General features: G+C 41.8%; 1 protein-coding gene across 10 annotated transcripts in view; it reads right to left on the reverse strand.

Annotated features, from left to right (window-relative positions):
* Window positions 1–15420, reverse strand: part of THADA (THADA armadillo repeat containing) — a 328075-nt gene that overhangs the window by 66650 nt on the left and 246005 nt on the right. For 9 of the 10 annotated variants that reach the window (XR_014149251.1, XM_081833473.1, XM_081833472.1 and 6 more), the window contains one exon: window positions 13482–13576. Coding sequence is in view for 9 of the 10 variants with exons in the window: in XM_081833473.1 (XP_081689599.1) it covers window positions 13482–13576 (95 nt within the window). In the remaining variant the exon portion in view is untranslated. Of the gene's footprint in view, window positions 1–11510; window positions 12165–13481; window positions 13577–15420 lie in introns of those variants that run through there. The other variant, XM_081833475.1, reaches the window with a different exon arrangement.

Below are 15420 nucleotides of genomic sequence, written 5' to 3' on the forward strand. Positions count from 1 at the left end.
AAAACCACCCGAGCTCCTCTGAGCTCGTCTGTGCTCCTCGTGGTGTAAACACCGTGCCGCGTGGAATGTGTGTGACTTCTAGTGTTTGGCGGTGTTTGTTCCTGTACACCACGGCCCCTAATCATTAAGTCACCCCCTTCGTCTAGTGTTCAGCCAAAAGCTCCTGGCCTTTACCATTAAGTCATGAATCTAGATAGCCTGATTCTGTGCTGAACTGGCCAAAGTAATATGGGCAAGAGAGAGTAAGTGTGTGGGCCCAAAGACAGCATTTCCTTTACTCCGCCGTGATGGCTACAGGGGAAGCCAAAGCCCCAGTCATCACCATGAAGTTGTTCTACTTCTAAGTAGCAATGGGCACCCATGAGGAGGGAAGGATCCTTCCCAGGACTGAAAAGGCCAGCCAAACAGAAAAAAATAGTTTCCCTGCTATGGAATAAGTCACTTAACTGGGATACTACTGTGTAAATGGCAATGAGATCACTCATGCTCACTTGCCATGAGAATCAGCCTGAGTTTCTCCATTCTGCCCGACCTTGCACATGCTCCCTCTGCCTCAACTGAATGAGTGAATGAATGAATGAATGAATGGCTGCATTTTTCTTTCACATATTGAAAAGGCTCTGAACTGTCTGACACCAGTAGGTCAAGAAAAGTTCCGGAACCTCTACCCTCCTTAAAGAAGTAGGGGGTGAGAAAATATAAAGCAGATTTCACCTTTAATGCAGAGCAAGGTGGCCAGTTTTTTCTATTTCAAAGAAGTGTAGCTCTGGTCCAAGAGATCTGTAATCAGATCCAACAAAAGTTCTTACCTCAAACAGTTGATAAACTGGTTCTAAAAATAATCACGGATGATAATTTGTTCGCTCTGTGAATGTTAATGTCCTGTTATGCAATTTGTCATTAAAAAAAATATATTTGGGAAGCAAAGGAAACCATAGGAACTTCAACAATAACAACAACAACAAGTCAACTGATTTAATAAATGTTGGCTTCTCCTTATCGAAGGGAAATTCCATTCTTCTATTTAATCCTCGGTCCCTCCCAATACACTGTAATCCTGACCCTAGGGGCCCCTCCAACAACAAACATGTAGGATGACCGGGCGGAAGGATCTGGAGACTGTCTCGAGAAGCACGCTGAACTGGTGCTTGCTGCTTATTTCCTGCCTCGTTTCCAGGGTTCTGAACCCCTTTGTGCCCTGCTGACACAGGTGTGGACCCGACACACATCCCTTTGAAAATATTCCCTCCTTCCCTTGCCCCCAGCATATTCTCAAAGGCATGTGTTTTTCAAGGACAGAATTCCTTATCCGCTGCTGGGGAAGGACGATGAGCTTCTGAAGAAGACCATCTGAAAACTATCTTGTCACCCCGAGAAATAACATAATCCCTGGGCTTGGGAGCCTGCTCTGGTTGGGAGCTCCGAAAGGATTTGGGCCGGCTGAACATGAGCTCATCAGGCGCCGGGTGGGACCAACTTTTACTTCTGGACTCCACCCACCATCCCATCCCCGCTTCTGCCCAACACAGGGGGGATGTCAGGAAATGCTTGTGGATAAACACATGAAAACCCAAAGGCACAAACAGAAAATTACTTCTAAGCAAACACTGTTGCTGGTTCTTTGTCAGGGAGAGGCTACTTGGGACAAGACTGGGAAATCAGGAATTTCCCTAGCACCACACCGTAGACATCCCTGTTTAGATTTGCCTTCCACCCCCCCCCACCCCCAAAAAGCCCTAAGGCGATGAGATACAGAGTGAAACCAACTTGAGAGGAGGTAGCTGGCTGGGAGGGTTCCTTTAAATAACTGGTGCTTAGCTCTGTCACGTCTCCTGTGATAAGGGAGAAGCGAGGAGCACCCACCTCTGTCCCCTGCCTGCACTACAGGTTACAGTTCTGGGAGAAACTGACTGTAAGGCTGCAGAAGTTTCTGGCACTGCTGGACTGCACACTTGACACCTGTAGGAATGATGTTGTGAGGTGCAGTTTGCAGCTGGCCAACCCCACAGAGTCTGGGGAATGCTATTTCTTGTGAAATCCAGCCCCAACGTGGAGGGAGGAGTTAAGTACCTTCTGCCGGGTGAGTACTGCTCGGGAGCCTGGAAGTAAGTGTACCTGTCTGTGGGACCAGCAGGTGCTCTGTCTCCTGCTCTGGATGAGATGACCCCTCACTTCTTTGTTTTTGCTACAGCTGCTTTTCTTCCAGCGGTGGATTTTTCCTATCTTGGGATGTGACTTTCAAATTTCATTTTTTTTTTTAAGATTTTATTGGTTTATTTGAGAGAAAAAGTCCAACACTTTAAAGGAATAAATAAATCCAATGCTCAACAACATGTCTGGCACCTAATAATAAGCATGCAAAAAAGGGGGGGAAATACGACCCTTTAATAAAAAGACCCCCAAATTACAATAATAATGGAAGTAGAGACAAGGCTGTGATAACGGCTACGATAAGCATGCTGGCATTTGGTCAAGAATCCAAAGGAAAATGGAACATGATGAAGAGAAATATGAAAGATACTAAAGGGACACAAACTTTACAGAGATGAACAAGATAACACCTGAAATAAAAAAAACACTAGATGGGATTAGCAGATTGGACACTGCAAAAGATTAGTGAATTCAGAGACATAAATTAGAAGCTATCAAAAACAAAACACAGAAAAAAACCCCCAGAACATCAGTGATGTGTGGGACAACTTCCAGTGACCTAATATACATATAGTGGAATTCCCAGAAAGAGAGGAAAAAGGGAAAGGCTGGAAAAAGTATTTGAGGGGCGCCTGGGTGGCTCAGTTTGTTGGGTGGCTGCCTTCGGCTTGGGTCATGATCCCAGGGTCCTGGGATCGAGCCCTGCATGGCCCTGCATTGGGCTCCCTGCTCCGCGGGAAGCGGCTTCTCCCTCTCCCACTCCCCCTGCTTGTGTTCCCTCTCTCGCTGTCTCTCTCTCTCTCTCTCTCTCTGTCAATTAAATAAATAAATAAAATCTTAAAAAAAAAAGTATTTGAAGAAATACTGGGGCTAGAATAATTGGTTATTTGTATGCAAAAAATTAAAAAGAGAACTTCAACCTTAGGAGATTACATGAAAATTAGCTTGATGTCAATCAAAGATATAAACGTAAAACCTTAAATATAAAATTGTAGAAGAAAACATGAGTGAACATCTTTGTGACCCTGGGATAGGCAAAGGCTTCTTTACTAGGGCACAAAAAGCATAAAACAAAGAAATTGGACTTCATCAAAATTAAAAATGTTTGCTCTTCAAAAGACATTGTTAAGAAAATGAAAAGATAAACAATAGGTAGAAAATATCTGCAAAGTATTTCTTTGTATAAAGGACTTATATCCAGAATAAAGAACTTTCAATAGTAAGACTCAACAATAAAATAAACAACTCTATTTTTTTTTAAAGATTTTATTTATTTATTTGAGAGAGACAGAGAGAGCACGCGAGCGGCAGGGAGGGGCTGAGGGAGAGAGAGAGGGAGAAGCAGGCTTCCAGCTGAGCAGGGAGCCTGATATGGGGCTCGATCCCAGGACCCTGTGATCATGACGTGAGCCAAAGGCAGATGCTTAACTGACTAAGCCACCCAGGTGCCCCAACAACTCAATTTAGAAAAGAAATGTGACAGAGATTTGAATAGACACTTTACCAAAAATATATCAGATGTTCAAAATAACTCGTCATTGGGAAATGCAAACTAAAATTACAATGAGATACCCTACACTCACTCAAATAGCTACTAGAGGGACAATAACAAGTCTCGGTGAGGATAATAGAACAACTAGACCTCTCATACAGAGCTGGTGGGGATGCAAAGTGGTAAGCCCCTTTGGAAAATAAGTTTGGCAGTTTCTTGTAATCCTTATCATATGACCCAGTGGTCACTTTCCTAAGTTTTACTTAAGGGAAATAAAAACATGACCACATGAATGCTCAGAGCCATATTATTCACAATCTCCAAGAAGTAGAAATGCCCAAATGTATTTCAACTGATGAGTTAATATAAACAAACCATGCATATAATGGAACACTACTCAGCAATAAAAATTAATGGGTCACATCATATTAATAAAGGTAAAAAAAATCACATGATCATCTCAATAGATATAGAAAAAGAATATGACAAAATCCAACACCCTTTCACAGTAAAAACACTCAACAAACTAGAAATAAGGGAACTTCTTCGACCTGATAAAGTGTATCTATGAAAAACCCACAGCTGACAACATGCTCGATGGTGAAGGATGGAAAACTCTCTCCCCCCAAGATCAAGAAAAAGACAAGAATGTCTGCTCTTGCCATTTTTATTTAACATTCTACAGGAGGTTCTAGCTAGAGTAATTAGACAATTAGAAAAATAAATAAAAGGCAGCCAGACTGGAAAGGAAGAAGTACAAACTATGTTGCACATAACATGATCTCGTTTATAGAAAATCCCAAGGAATCCACAAAAAACCCCTAATAAATGACTTCAGTAAGGTTGTAGGATATAAGATTAATATACAAATATCAATTGTACTTCTATACAGTAGCAACAAACCATCCAAAATTGAAATTAAGAAAATAATTTCATTTACAACAGCATCAGAAAGAATAAAATAGGAATAAATTATTTAACAAAAGATGTTCATGATGTGTACACTGAAAACTACAAAACATCACTGAAAGAAGATCTAAATAAATGGAAGGACATCCTGTGTTCTGATCTGAATTCCTGAAGACATAATATTGTTATAATGACAATACTCCTCAAATTGACCTACAGATTTAACACTATACCTATCAAGATCCTAGCTGGTTTTTCTTTCCTTTTTGCAGAAGTTGACAAACTGTTCCTAAGATTTGTATGACAATGTAAGCGACCCAGCCAAAACAATCTCGAAACAGAACAAAGTTGGAGGGTTTACACCCTAATTTCAAAAGTTACTAGAAAGCAGTGAGAGTCAAGACAGTATGGTTCTGGCATAAGGACAGACATATAGGTCAATGGAATAGAATTGAGAGTCCAGAAATAAATCCATATATTTATGGTCAATTGACATTTGACCAGGGTACTAAGACAATTCAATGAGGAAAGGATAGTAAGTCTTTTCAACAAATAGTGCTGGGATAAATGCATAGCCACATGCAAAAGGATGAGGTTGGTTCTGTACCTCACACCAATTACAAAAATTCACTCAAAATGGATCAGAAACTGGGGCACCTGGGTGGCAGAGTCAGTTGAGTGTCCAACACTTGATTTTGGCCCAGGTCGTGAGAGTAAGCCCCACATCAGGCTCTGTGCTCAACACGGAATCTGCTTGAAACTCTCTCTCTCTCTCTCCCTCTGGCCCTCCCCACCGCTCACTCACTCACTCTGTCTCTAAAATAAATAAATCTGAGAAAAAATGGATCAGAAACCTAAATGTGAAGAGGTAAAACTATAAAAGTCTTTAAAAGAAAACATGCGTACAAATCTTCATGACCTTGGATTAGGCAATGGTTTCTTAGATTTGATGTCAAAAGCATAAGCAACAAAAGAAAAATAGATAAACTGGATGTCATCAAACCTAAAAACTTCTGTACATCAAAGGACATTATCAAGAAGGTGAAAAGACAACCCACAGAATGGGAGAAAATAGTTGTATATCATATATATCTGATAAGGGATTAATATCCAGAATATATAAAGAACTCTTATAACTCAAGAATAAAAAGACAAATAACCCAATTTAAAAATGGGCAAAGGATCTGAACAGACAATTCCCTAAAGATGATATACAAAGGGCCAGTTAGCAGTAGAACAGATGTTTGACATCACTAGCCATAAGGGAAATGCAAATCAAAAAGCACAATGCAACATTGCTTCATGCCTACCAAGATGGCAATAATAAAAAAAGACGGACAATAACAAGTGCTGTCAAGGATGTGGAGAAACTGGAGCCCTCATACACTGCTGGCAGGAATGTAAAATGATGTAGTCTCTTTGGAAACAGTTTGCCAATTCCTCAAAAAGTTCAACTTAGGGTTGGCATATGCCCAACAATTCTACTTCTAGGTCAATACCCAAGGGAACTCAAAACATACATCCCCACAAACACTTGTCCATGAATCCTTATAATAGTATTATTCATAACAGCCAAAAAGTAGAAACAACCCAAATGACCATCAACTGATGAATAAGCAAAATGTGGTATACTGATCCAGTGGAATACTATTCTGCCATAAAAAGGAATAGTGTTGATTCATGATACAACATGGATGAACCTTGAAAACACTGTTAAGTGAAAGAAGCCAGACACAAAAGGCCACATGTTGTATGATTCCATTTATTTGAGATATCTAAAATAAGCTTTCAAAAACAGCTTGCTTAACTAATTTACTTGACATAGGTAACTAGTTTCAGGTTATCTGTGATGAGGGCTGCTGGAGTGGGGCAAGACAAGAACACAGAGGAAAAACCGAAATCACAGCTGTTCTGAGGTTGCTCATATGAACAGTACTGTACTCCTGGGGTGGAAATGTAGGTAAGACAGTTTCATGACATGGTTCCATGACAGATCCAGACGCTCAGCCCAACTTACACTACTAGAGGTTCTTAATTTTGGTCACAGAAATAGGCAGCGGACCAGGAGCCAAGGAAGCTTGACTATTTCACCAACCAGTTGTGTGACTTTGGGCAAGTCACTTAATTGCTATCGTTTCCATTCTACCTACTGATTAAATGGTCTCTAAACTCTAAAATTCTAAGAACTGTGGGCCTATGTCCTCAGCACCAGGCTTGGAATTAATGAGAGGTAACCACCACATGAACCTAGCGATCTAATAACACATCCTGTATTATTCTGACTTCCGAAAGGCAGCTAGAATCATCTGCTTATTTTAGGAGCTCACTGTTCCCTGGGAAAGATACTTTTGGCAAAAGCCAACTGTTCAGATGACAGTCTCAGTGTTTTGGAGAAAAGCAACTAATTTATTGACAACAAAGCTTGTTTTTTTTCCTTGAAATTTCATAGCTGCAGGCCCAGAAATAAAAAGTCCCCAGAAGACTCTAAAAATATGTTCTTGATTCCCTTTTATCTCCCACCCAGAGCTGAGAGAATAGCACCAACTGTGTCATATTAAACACATCTGCATCCAACACCGATAAAATACATGACCAAGGGAACAGATAAGAATTGTTTTCAATTTGTTCAGATGGGATTGGTTAAATTTAACCTAATTAGACCAAATAATCAAAGCAGGTGTTTGTAAGTTGCCAGTGTTCTCATTCTCTGTAATTGTTTGGCTATATTTCCCAGGAACTTAGGTAAAGGAAGTTAGTATGTCATAAAAATCGCTGACCTTATATTAATTCATATCACACATATATTATTCATGTTCAAGGCCGTACAAATGCAAGGCATTGTTGGATACTTGTCACAGGTTTTACCGTTTAAACCACCATCATCATCCATCTGAGCTGGACTTTGGGAGCGCTTACATTACCTAACTTCCATTATATAAATACAAGTGGTAATAAATGAGAGCCTGTCTTCTAATCTTAAACTGATCTACAGAGCGCACTGACTTGGCATTCAGACTATAGGGATTCTGATTTCACACTCTCAAGCTGGTCACTTTTAAGGCATTGAGAAGAAAAATAATAACAATAATAAAAGTTACATTCCAGTAAAACAAAATGTTTATTGCACTTGGCAGAATGATGAGATCTGAACTATAAATCCCAACTAACAAAGAAACCACAAAATGCAGCCGCCAGCAGCCTGGTACTGGGAAGTGTTTCATGCAGTGGCCGTGGGTCCACTTGCAAAGAGAGAAACGGCAGGTGGCTGCCTGGGAGCGGTCAAGCTCTCTCTTTCTAGTAACTGCTTCTGTCCCAGGCACACCCTCATGGTATTTCACATACTGCCGGCATGGGAGACAGAAATGCGGGCAAGAAAGTGCCCATGTGAGCATGTGATCCAGAAGCTCCTATGAAGGGGATCCCTCTCTGAGGCCTGGGGGTTCTACAGGAGAGGAAGAGGATTGGGAAGTTGGAACAACCAAGAGGGTTCTAGGGCACCCTCCCCGAGGTAATGGTGTTCCTGATTCTGGCCCTGATTGTGCTGTGGAGCCATGGCATGGGGTAAGTGCCCCGAGAGGTCAGGCTCTGCCCTCCTGCTACGCACGTTGACACTTGGCCAGTTGTCTCTTAGCCTTGGGTTTCCTCATGTCTGACATGAGGAACCACTAGTACCTCCCTCACTGATGCATGCAAGATGCTTGGCACAATGCTTGGCCCAGAGTTAGGTGCTCAGTAATTGTTGGTCATAGTTATTATGATCCCCACAAGGAAGAAGGTATTGAAAATGTTCCCTGAGGATGAGAGTATGCTGGGCATCCTATACACATTTCAGGGGCAGGGAAACAGCCTTTCGAGATCACTTATATGCGGCCGAGTGGTATGGAGAGTGTCCAAGCTGAGAGGACAAATGGGAGGTGGGTTTCCAATGACAGTGAAAGCTCTCAGTCTCTGCATCCCTGCCCAGGCCTGCAAGGCAGCCCCGGAGTGCTTGTGCAATCAGGCTTCATCTTCCTCATCCCCCGACTCCACCCGGAGACTATAATTTTCTTTCTAGCAGGAAACTGATGTATACGAATGATGACAGCTGGATTCAGAAGAGGAAAAAGAATACAAGGGACAGAGAGTCCTGTGGGTTTAAATCACTTTGGAACTCAAAACAAAACCCCCAGATCTGGAATTTTTAAAACCTAGTTAATGGCTGAGGAAACCTCAAAGGGTGGGGAAGCACTAAGATAAAAGTCTGAATCACACAAAACACATCATTATCTTAAGCTTTTCTAATCGTCTTCCCTGCCTTTCCCCTTCACTGTTTTTCTCCTTGTTTATGCCCCCAGCCCCTCAACCTGGTTCTGAGACAGTTTAGAGGTGGAAATAGCCTTCCAAGGTCACATACAGAACAGTGAGAGGAGAGGGACAGATCCTCCTCCAACCAAAAATGTGTCCTGAGATGGATACTACTTCATTTCTTTTGGAATAATTAATCGCCTTCAAGAGTCATAGTTAGGTACATTTACTGTTGAAATACAAATACGTACTCTCATATGAATAAAGCAGAATTATGGTGTTTAAGATCTGTACAATGGAAATAAGAGGAGGAATTCCCCCATGATGGCACCATTCGAAGACAGCTATTTTTAGCACTCTGCGGCCTTTACCTTCAGTCTGGTTCTCTGTTCCCCACTCCCACCTCCCAGACCCCCAGTGCTGATGATCACAATGTCTGTACAAATCCCCCTGACAATCCATGAGTGGATTTTCAGTTACATTCTTTTTTGGCAACAATAGGAACTTAGTTCATAAGGTTCTAAGCATTCTAGGAGGATGAGGGCATGAAATGTCACCTTGTCTTAAAAACCACCTGGTGTGACTCTCTGTCTTATATCCTTCAATAACCTCCTTTGTCTACAAAGTCAACTACAAGCTCCTCAGATTGGCCTATGAGGTTCTTCATGATTGAGTTCCTGCCTCTTCCTGCCTCCAGTCCACAGGACTGGAAGTCTGGTGACTTCCAGTCACACCTGCCTGGTCTTGAACCCAACACTCTGGTCACTGCCCTTGCGCTTTGAAGGCTGTGCTGACTTGTGCCTCTGTGGCTCTGGCCATGCTCCGCCCTCTATCTATAATGCCCACCTTCACCTTGCCCATGTGGTGAATCTCTACTCACCCTCAAAACTCTGCTCAACCACCTTCTTCTCTATGAAGGCTTCCTGTCTTCCCAAGTAGAAATGACCTTCCAGTCTTTGGTGCCTCCAATGTATCCCATAAACATTTCCTTTACAGCACCTGTAATCTCTTACTGCCCCTACTTGTAAGCCCAAAACCCATGTATGTGTGTCTCTAGCTATAGGTGCTCAACGTGTCTGATGTTAGCATGTCACTTCTGATGAATGAAAAAATACATGAACAACAAAAATGATCCTTTTTTGGACTCAAAGGGGCAGGAGCAGCCTTAATCAAGTGGATTTCCTGACATTCTACGACGGCTATGCCATCTTTCAGTATTTTCCCAGGAAAGCAGACATTTCTTCTTTCCTGAAGATGTTTAAAGTAAGAGGAGAGCTGTGAATGTAAGGGACTGCAGGGGACTAGACAGATGCATGGTTTCTAGCTAATGATAATGAGGATCATAATAATAACAGTAGCTAATATTTTTTTTTTAAAGATTTATTTATTTATTTGAGAGAGTGAGAATGAGAGAGAGAGTACATGAGAGGGGGGAGGGTTAGAGGGAGAAGCAGGCTCCTCCCCGAGCAGGGAGCCCAATGCGGGACTCGATCCAGGGACTCCAGGATCATGACCTGAGCCGAAGGCAGTCGCTCAACCAACTGAGCCACCCAGGCGCCCCAAAAGTAGCTAATATTTATCGAGCACTTATTCTGTGTGATGCAAAGCACATTCCTTACATAGGAATTTACATAAATTCGTCAACTTCCACTATAAGATGTAGATCCTGTCATCATCCCCAATTACAATTGAGAAAAATTGTCTCCGAGAGGTTCAATGACTTGCCTAAGGTCACAAAGCTAAACGGCAGATCTGGGATTCAAACCCAGGGCTACGGCTTTAGAGCCTAAACGATATACTCCCTACTCAGAGCTTTGTGAGCTAATAATGGAGGTAGATATGTACACATTTACAGACATGAAATGAACATGACAACACATGATATAAACATAACATTTGAATTCAGAAAATGAATTTACAACTGATTGATGCATGAATTTAAATAAGACTTTGTATCTTGATGACAACTGTTACCATTCTAAAAACTGAGGAAAACTGTGCATTTCAATCAGTTAATAACCAACTCATTTAACAAGGGCCTGCTATGTGCTTAGCTGAGGGATGAAGAATCTAAGGCATGATCCATTCTTTCAAGGTACTTGCAGGGTAACACTATAATGTCATGACATTATTTCGAAATCATATTGAAGTCTACATATCTAAGTAAGTGATCGCCTTGTTTGGTAACATATTTAGCTATTGCTCAAGCTGCCTTTGGAAATAATTTATGAAACACATAAGAATAGATTTCATTTCTTTAAGTTCACAGTTTATTTTTTTCTTAAACAGTGCCGTCCATCTTAATTGCCATCGTATTTGACATTTGGTTAGTTCTAAAAATCTAGTTCCATCCTCAAAGGAGGAAAATTTATTACCATTGTTTGTGTGGATGTATATTAAATGATTATATAACATTCATGCAGATAGACACACATATACACACACATCTGTGGCTTATGTGGGCAAACCCCAAAGGACTGGATAAAATCCTTACTTGTCTGATAGGGAGATAACATGAGCCACATATTTAATTTTTTATTTTCCAGCAGCCACATTTTTTGAAGTAAAAAGAAATAGGTGAAATTAATTTTAATAATATATTTAATCTAATATATCAAAAATAGTATCATTCCAACATGCAATCAATATAAAAAGTGAACGAGAAATTTTACATTCTTTTTTTCATACTAACTCCTTGAAATTGGGTGTGTATTTTATTCATCCAAAGCATTCCCATTTGGATCGGCCCATCCCACGTGCTTAGGAGCCACACGTGGCTAGTGACTGCCACAATGCGCAATGCGGGATAAAATATTTCGAGCGATGGGCATCATACTAGAATAAAGGCAAGAGCACCCACCCCGTCACATCCTCCTCCTCAGAGTAATGACTTAGTAAGAGGAATGATGCATCAATGCAAGTACGATACAGCTGAGTAAAATAAACGACAGCTGTGATCACATTCAACTGGGGTACAAACTCTTCCATAACACAAGACTGGAGGAAAGAATGGCTCAAAAAGGCCAACGTCTTCATGGAGGAGCCCAAGCATCAGTAAAGGGCGGGTGGTTGGAGAATAGAGAATCCACCAAACATGGATTTTGCTCACAGCATTCAAGGGTTAATCCCTCCAGACAAGGAATAAAGGTTAAAATACATAAAATACGTTAAGAGAAACTTAGTTCAAATAAACTGATGATTACGGTCAACCACACAACTCCGAGAGGATCCCAAAGCCTGGACTCGTTAGTTGTGAGCAATTCTTTCAAGGCCAAAGTCCTTTGGCTACTAAGCAGAGAAGTACTGTCAAGATATACGGAATTTGGAACTGAAATACAAAAATAGAGGAAACCCAAACCAACTTACTTGGTAACATCTGATTTATAATCTCCGCACCCCAGTTAGCCCAAGTGTAAAATAAGGTGGCGCAACCCTGAGGTCCCTTACAGCGGGGGTGATCTATAATATATGGTGCAAACCTGGACACTTTCAAGGGTAAAGGGGAGGCACTATTAATAATTACGCTGGGACAAGAGGCATAAACTAGGACTGTTTTACAGCTATAAAACTATATGATCCTATTCTATTAAACGGATACAATAGCCGCCCCTCTGCAGGGCTATGGAGCTGATGAAAGTTCAGGCGTGTTCTTCTTACCTCTGCATGGCCACAGGGGCTTTGTGGGCTAATATACATTGATCCGGGTGAGGTGGTTTCGCACCTCCCCCTCAAAGCACTTTAAATTGGTTTGAATTTGGGAACAGGGTTCCATATGGACAGAGCTGGACTCTGACAGCCTGAATATATTTACTGAAGACAACAAATCATTGACAGACTAAATGTAACAGAGGAAAGGCCTGGCCTGCTTGTACTCAGAATGTGACTTTGTAATTGTAGCCTCCTTTAGACAGGCCTAATCAATTAGAAGAGGCTGATTTTAACCAGTTGCAGGCTCATTACCCTGCATTCCAGTTTGTGTTGATGAAAATCAGTTTCAGTCTGTGGCCTGGAGCTCATGTACAGCACTTCCTGCAGCCTCTTATATAAACACATAAAAAAAAAATTTTTTTTTTAATTTGGAGTTGCCCTTCTCCATTTTAAGAAAACCACTCTGTGAATCATGATTAAAATAGAACAACTGTATATGGATCTGGCGCCCCATACCAGGAAACATATATGACCAAGGAACACATCTCAAGTCAGAGCTTAAGGCAGTGAAGGGTGGATTTGGGACTGAGTCTCAGGTACCCAGACTCCAGGATCAAACGAACCCAGCTCAGTTAGCTCCACGGAATGGGGCAGAATGGACTCTCCGTTATTGAAAATGATGAATTTCAAAGAAAATGATGCATGGAAGAGGAAAAAAACCAAGGTCTCTGAAACACAGAGGGTATCTGAATGTAGTCCAAACTCCTTCCTGAATGACCAAATAGAAAATAAATGTCAAACTTCCAACTAAACAAGGGCAAGTTTCCTGGAGAAGCTTCTACGAGGGAACTGTATGACACCATGCCTCATTTTGATGTGTGGTTAGTTTTACAAAAGTAGAAGCTGGGGGGCAGTGTGTGGTAGAGCCACTCAAAGCCCCACCTGTATTTCAAAGATCCATAATCATTCCAAAATATGATATAACTATGAGTCATACCTGGCTCTGTGCCTTTCGTGGGTTTGTCAAGGCAGCGAGTCAACAGGAAGAGAATGTCAATATATACAGCTCTGGTCACCAAACATGGATTTTGCCTAGAAAGGTAAAGAACAGGAGATAAATTGATATTTTCTCTCCCTGAGGCCTGGGTCACAGAAGAGAAAAAGGTATTTTTTGACAGGCACATCATGAGGCTAAGGGAGTTACGGCAAATGCTAAAAAAGACAGCTAATCACCAATAGTAGAAACGTCAGTAAGTCAAATAAGGAAATGAAATCCTAGAGCATATGGTGGAGGTTGGGGATACGCATGCACAAAACAGATAAAACTCTATGCTCTGGTTCCAAATAAAACAAACTGAAAACAAACAAAACCCGGTATCCTCTCCCAGTTATTTGAAAACAAGGAGACTGGCAGGGGGAATTAGATTCTGTTATTTTTCCGCTTTAGTGGGCATATTGGTGGGGGGGGAGGGAATCACTGGTTATGAGTGTCACTGACCGAGCATTTTGGAGAAGGAGAACTCACTGCCATAGGACAAACCATACCTACGGACTTAAAATAACCAGCTGAAAAACAAACACACGGAAGCACTAACAAACCCTGCGACAGACGTTCCTTTCCCAATGAATGGAAAGTTCTTCTTCTTTCAGTAAATGGAGTTCACTTTACTCTTTGAACCACATGCTGGAAAAAGTAAGTGGGCTTGGATTTAGGGGTCTGGATAAAAAAGGAAGAATGAAGACTTTCTTTTTTTTTTTAATGTTTTATTTATTTATTCATGAGAGTCAGAGAGAGAGAGAGAGAGGCAGAGGCAGAGGGAGAAGCAGGCTCCCGGTGGAGCAGGGAGCCTGATGCGGGACTCGATCCCAGGACCCCGGGATCATGACCTGAGCCGAAGGCAGACGCTTAACCATCTGAGCCACCCAGGCGCCCTTTAAGGATGAATGAAGACTTTCTTTTGAGAACAGTGCTGAAGGTCCCCTGGCTCTGAGCCCTGGTTCAGACTGACCATGAAAAGGGCCTCCCTGGTGTACTGATAATTCAGTACAGGTAGTAAAAAGAGAAGGGACAGACCTGGGTTTGAATCTTGGCTTTCCGCTTATTTCTGTGACCTGACTCATATTCCTGACCGGTACAATGGAAGCCCTAATCACTGCATGGTGAGTCACCGTGCGACTTCCGGCGTGGCGCGGCAACCGGAGTTTCCGCCTCGCTGCCGGGCCGCGGCAGACGCTCCGTCAGTGTTCGCTCCCTGCCTTCTCTGCTTCCAGCCTGAGAGTAGGGAGTGGCACGAGTGTTCTGGCTAATGAAATTCTATTTCCCTGACCCCTAAGCCCATCCTCCCCATTCCCTGCATTTGAACAGTCTTACCATTTCCCTAAAGTTTATTCCTACTCTATCCTGAACTGCCCATATCCAGGGCTGGCATATGCTCTCGCATGAAAAGCAAATCAGGTCCTTTTGACTTAAAACTGTCTTGTGTCCAGGTCTCTCTGTGGCTGACCTGCCTCGCTTCTGTGCTACTGACTTGCTTCCTCTACAGTTATCTGCTTGCTTCCACTCCTACCCTACCGTAACTCCTAATTTATATGCATACCTCACGTTTGGCCTAATTTCATACCTGCACCTAGCTATTTTTTATAAATCAGCTTTAAAAAATAGGTAACATGTGTACATGGTATAAAAATAAGTCAGTACAAAAGGGCATGCGGTGAAAATGAAGTTCTCTTCCACCCACTGCCCTCTACTCACCTTCTGTTCTCCCGAGGCAACCACTATTACTACTTCTCAGTATGTCCTTCCAGGCTCATTCTGTTCATTTACAAGCATCTATCTATAGCTACCCACTTATTTTTACACAAATAGTAGTTTACTATATACTAAGCTCTAGGCATTACTTTTTCTCACATATTTTCGACATCATGCCATTAAAAAC

Source organism: Leptonychotes weddellii, chromosome 10 (assembly GCF_054177405.1).
Source record: "Leptonychotes weddellii isolate Sample4059 chromosome 10, ASM5417740v2, whole genome shotgun sequence".
Taxonomy (NCBI): Eukaryota; Metazoa; Chordata; class Mammalia; order Carnivora; family Phocidae; genus Leptonychotes; species Leptonychotes weddellii.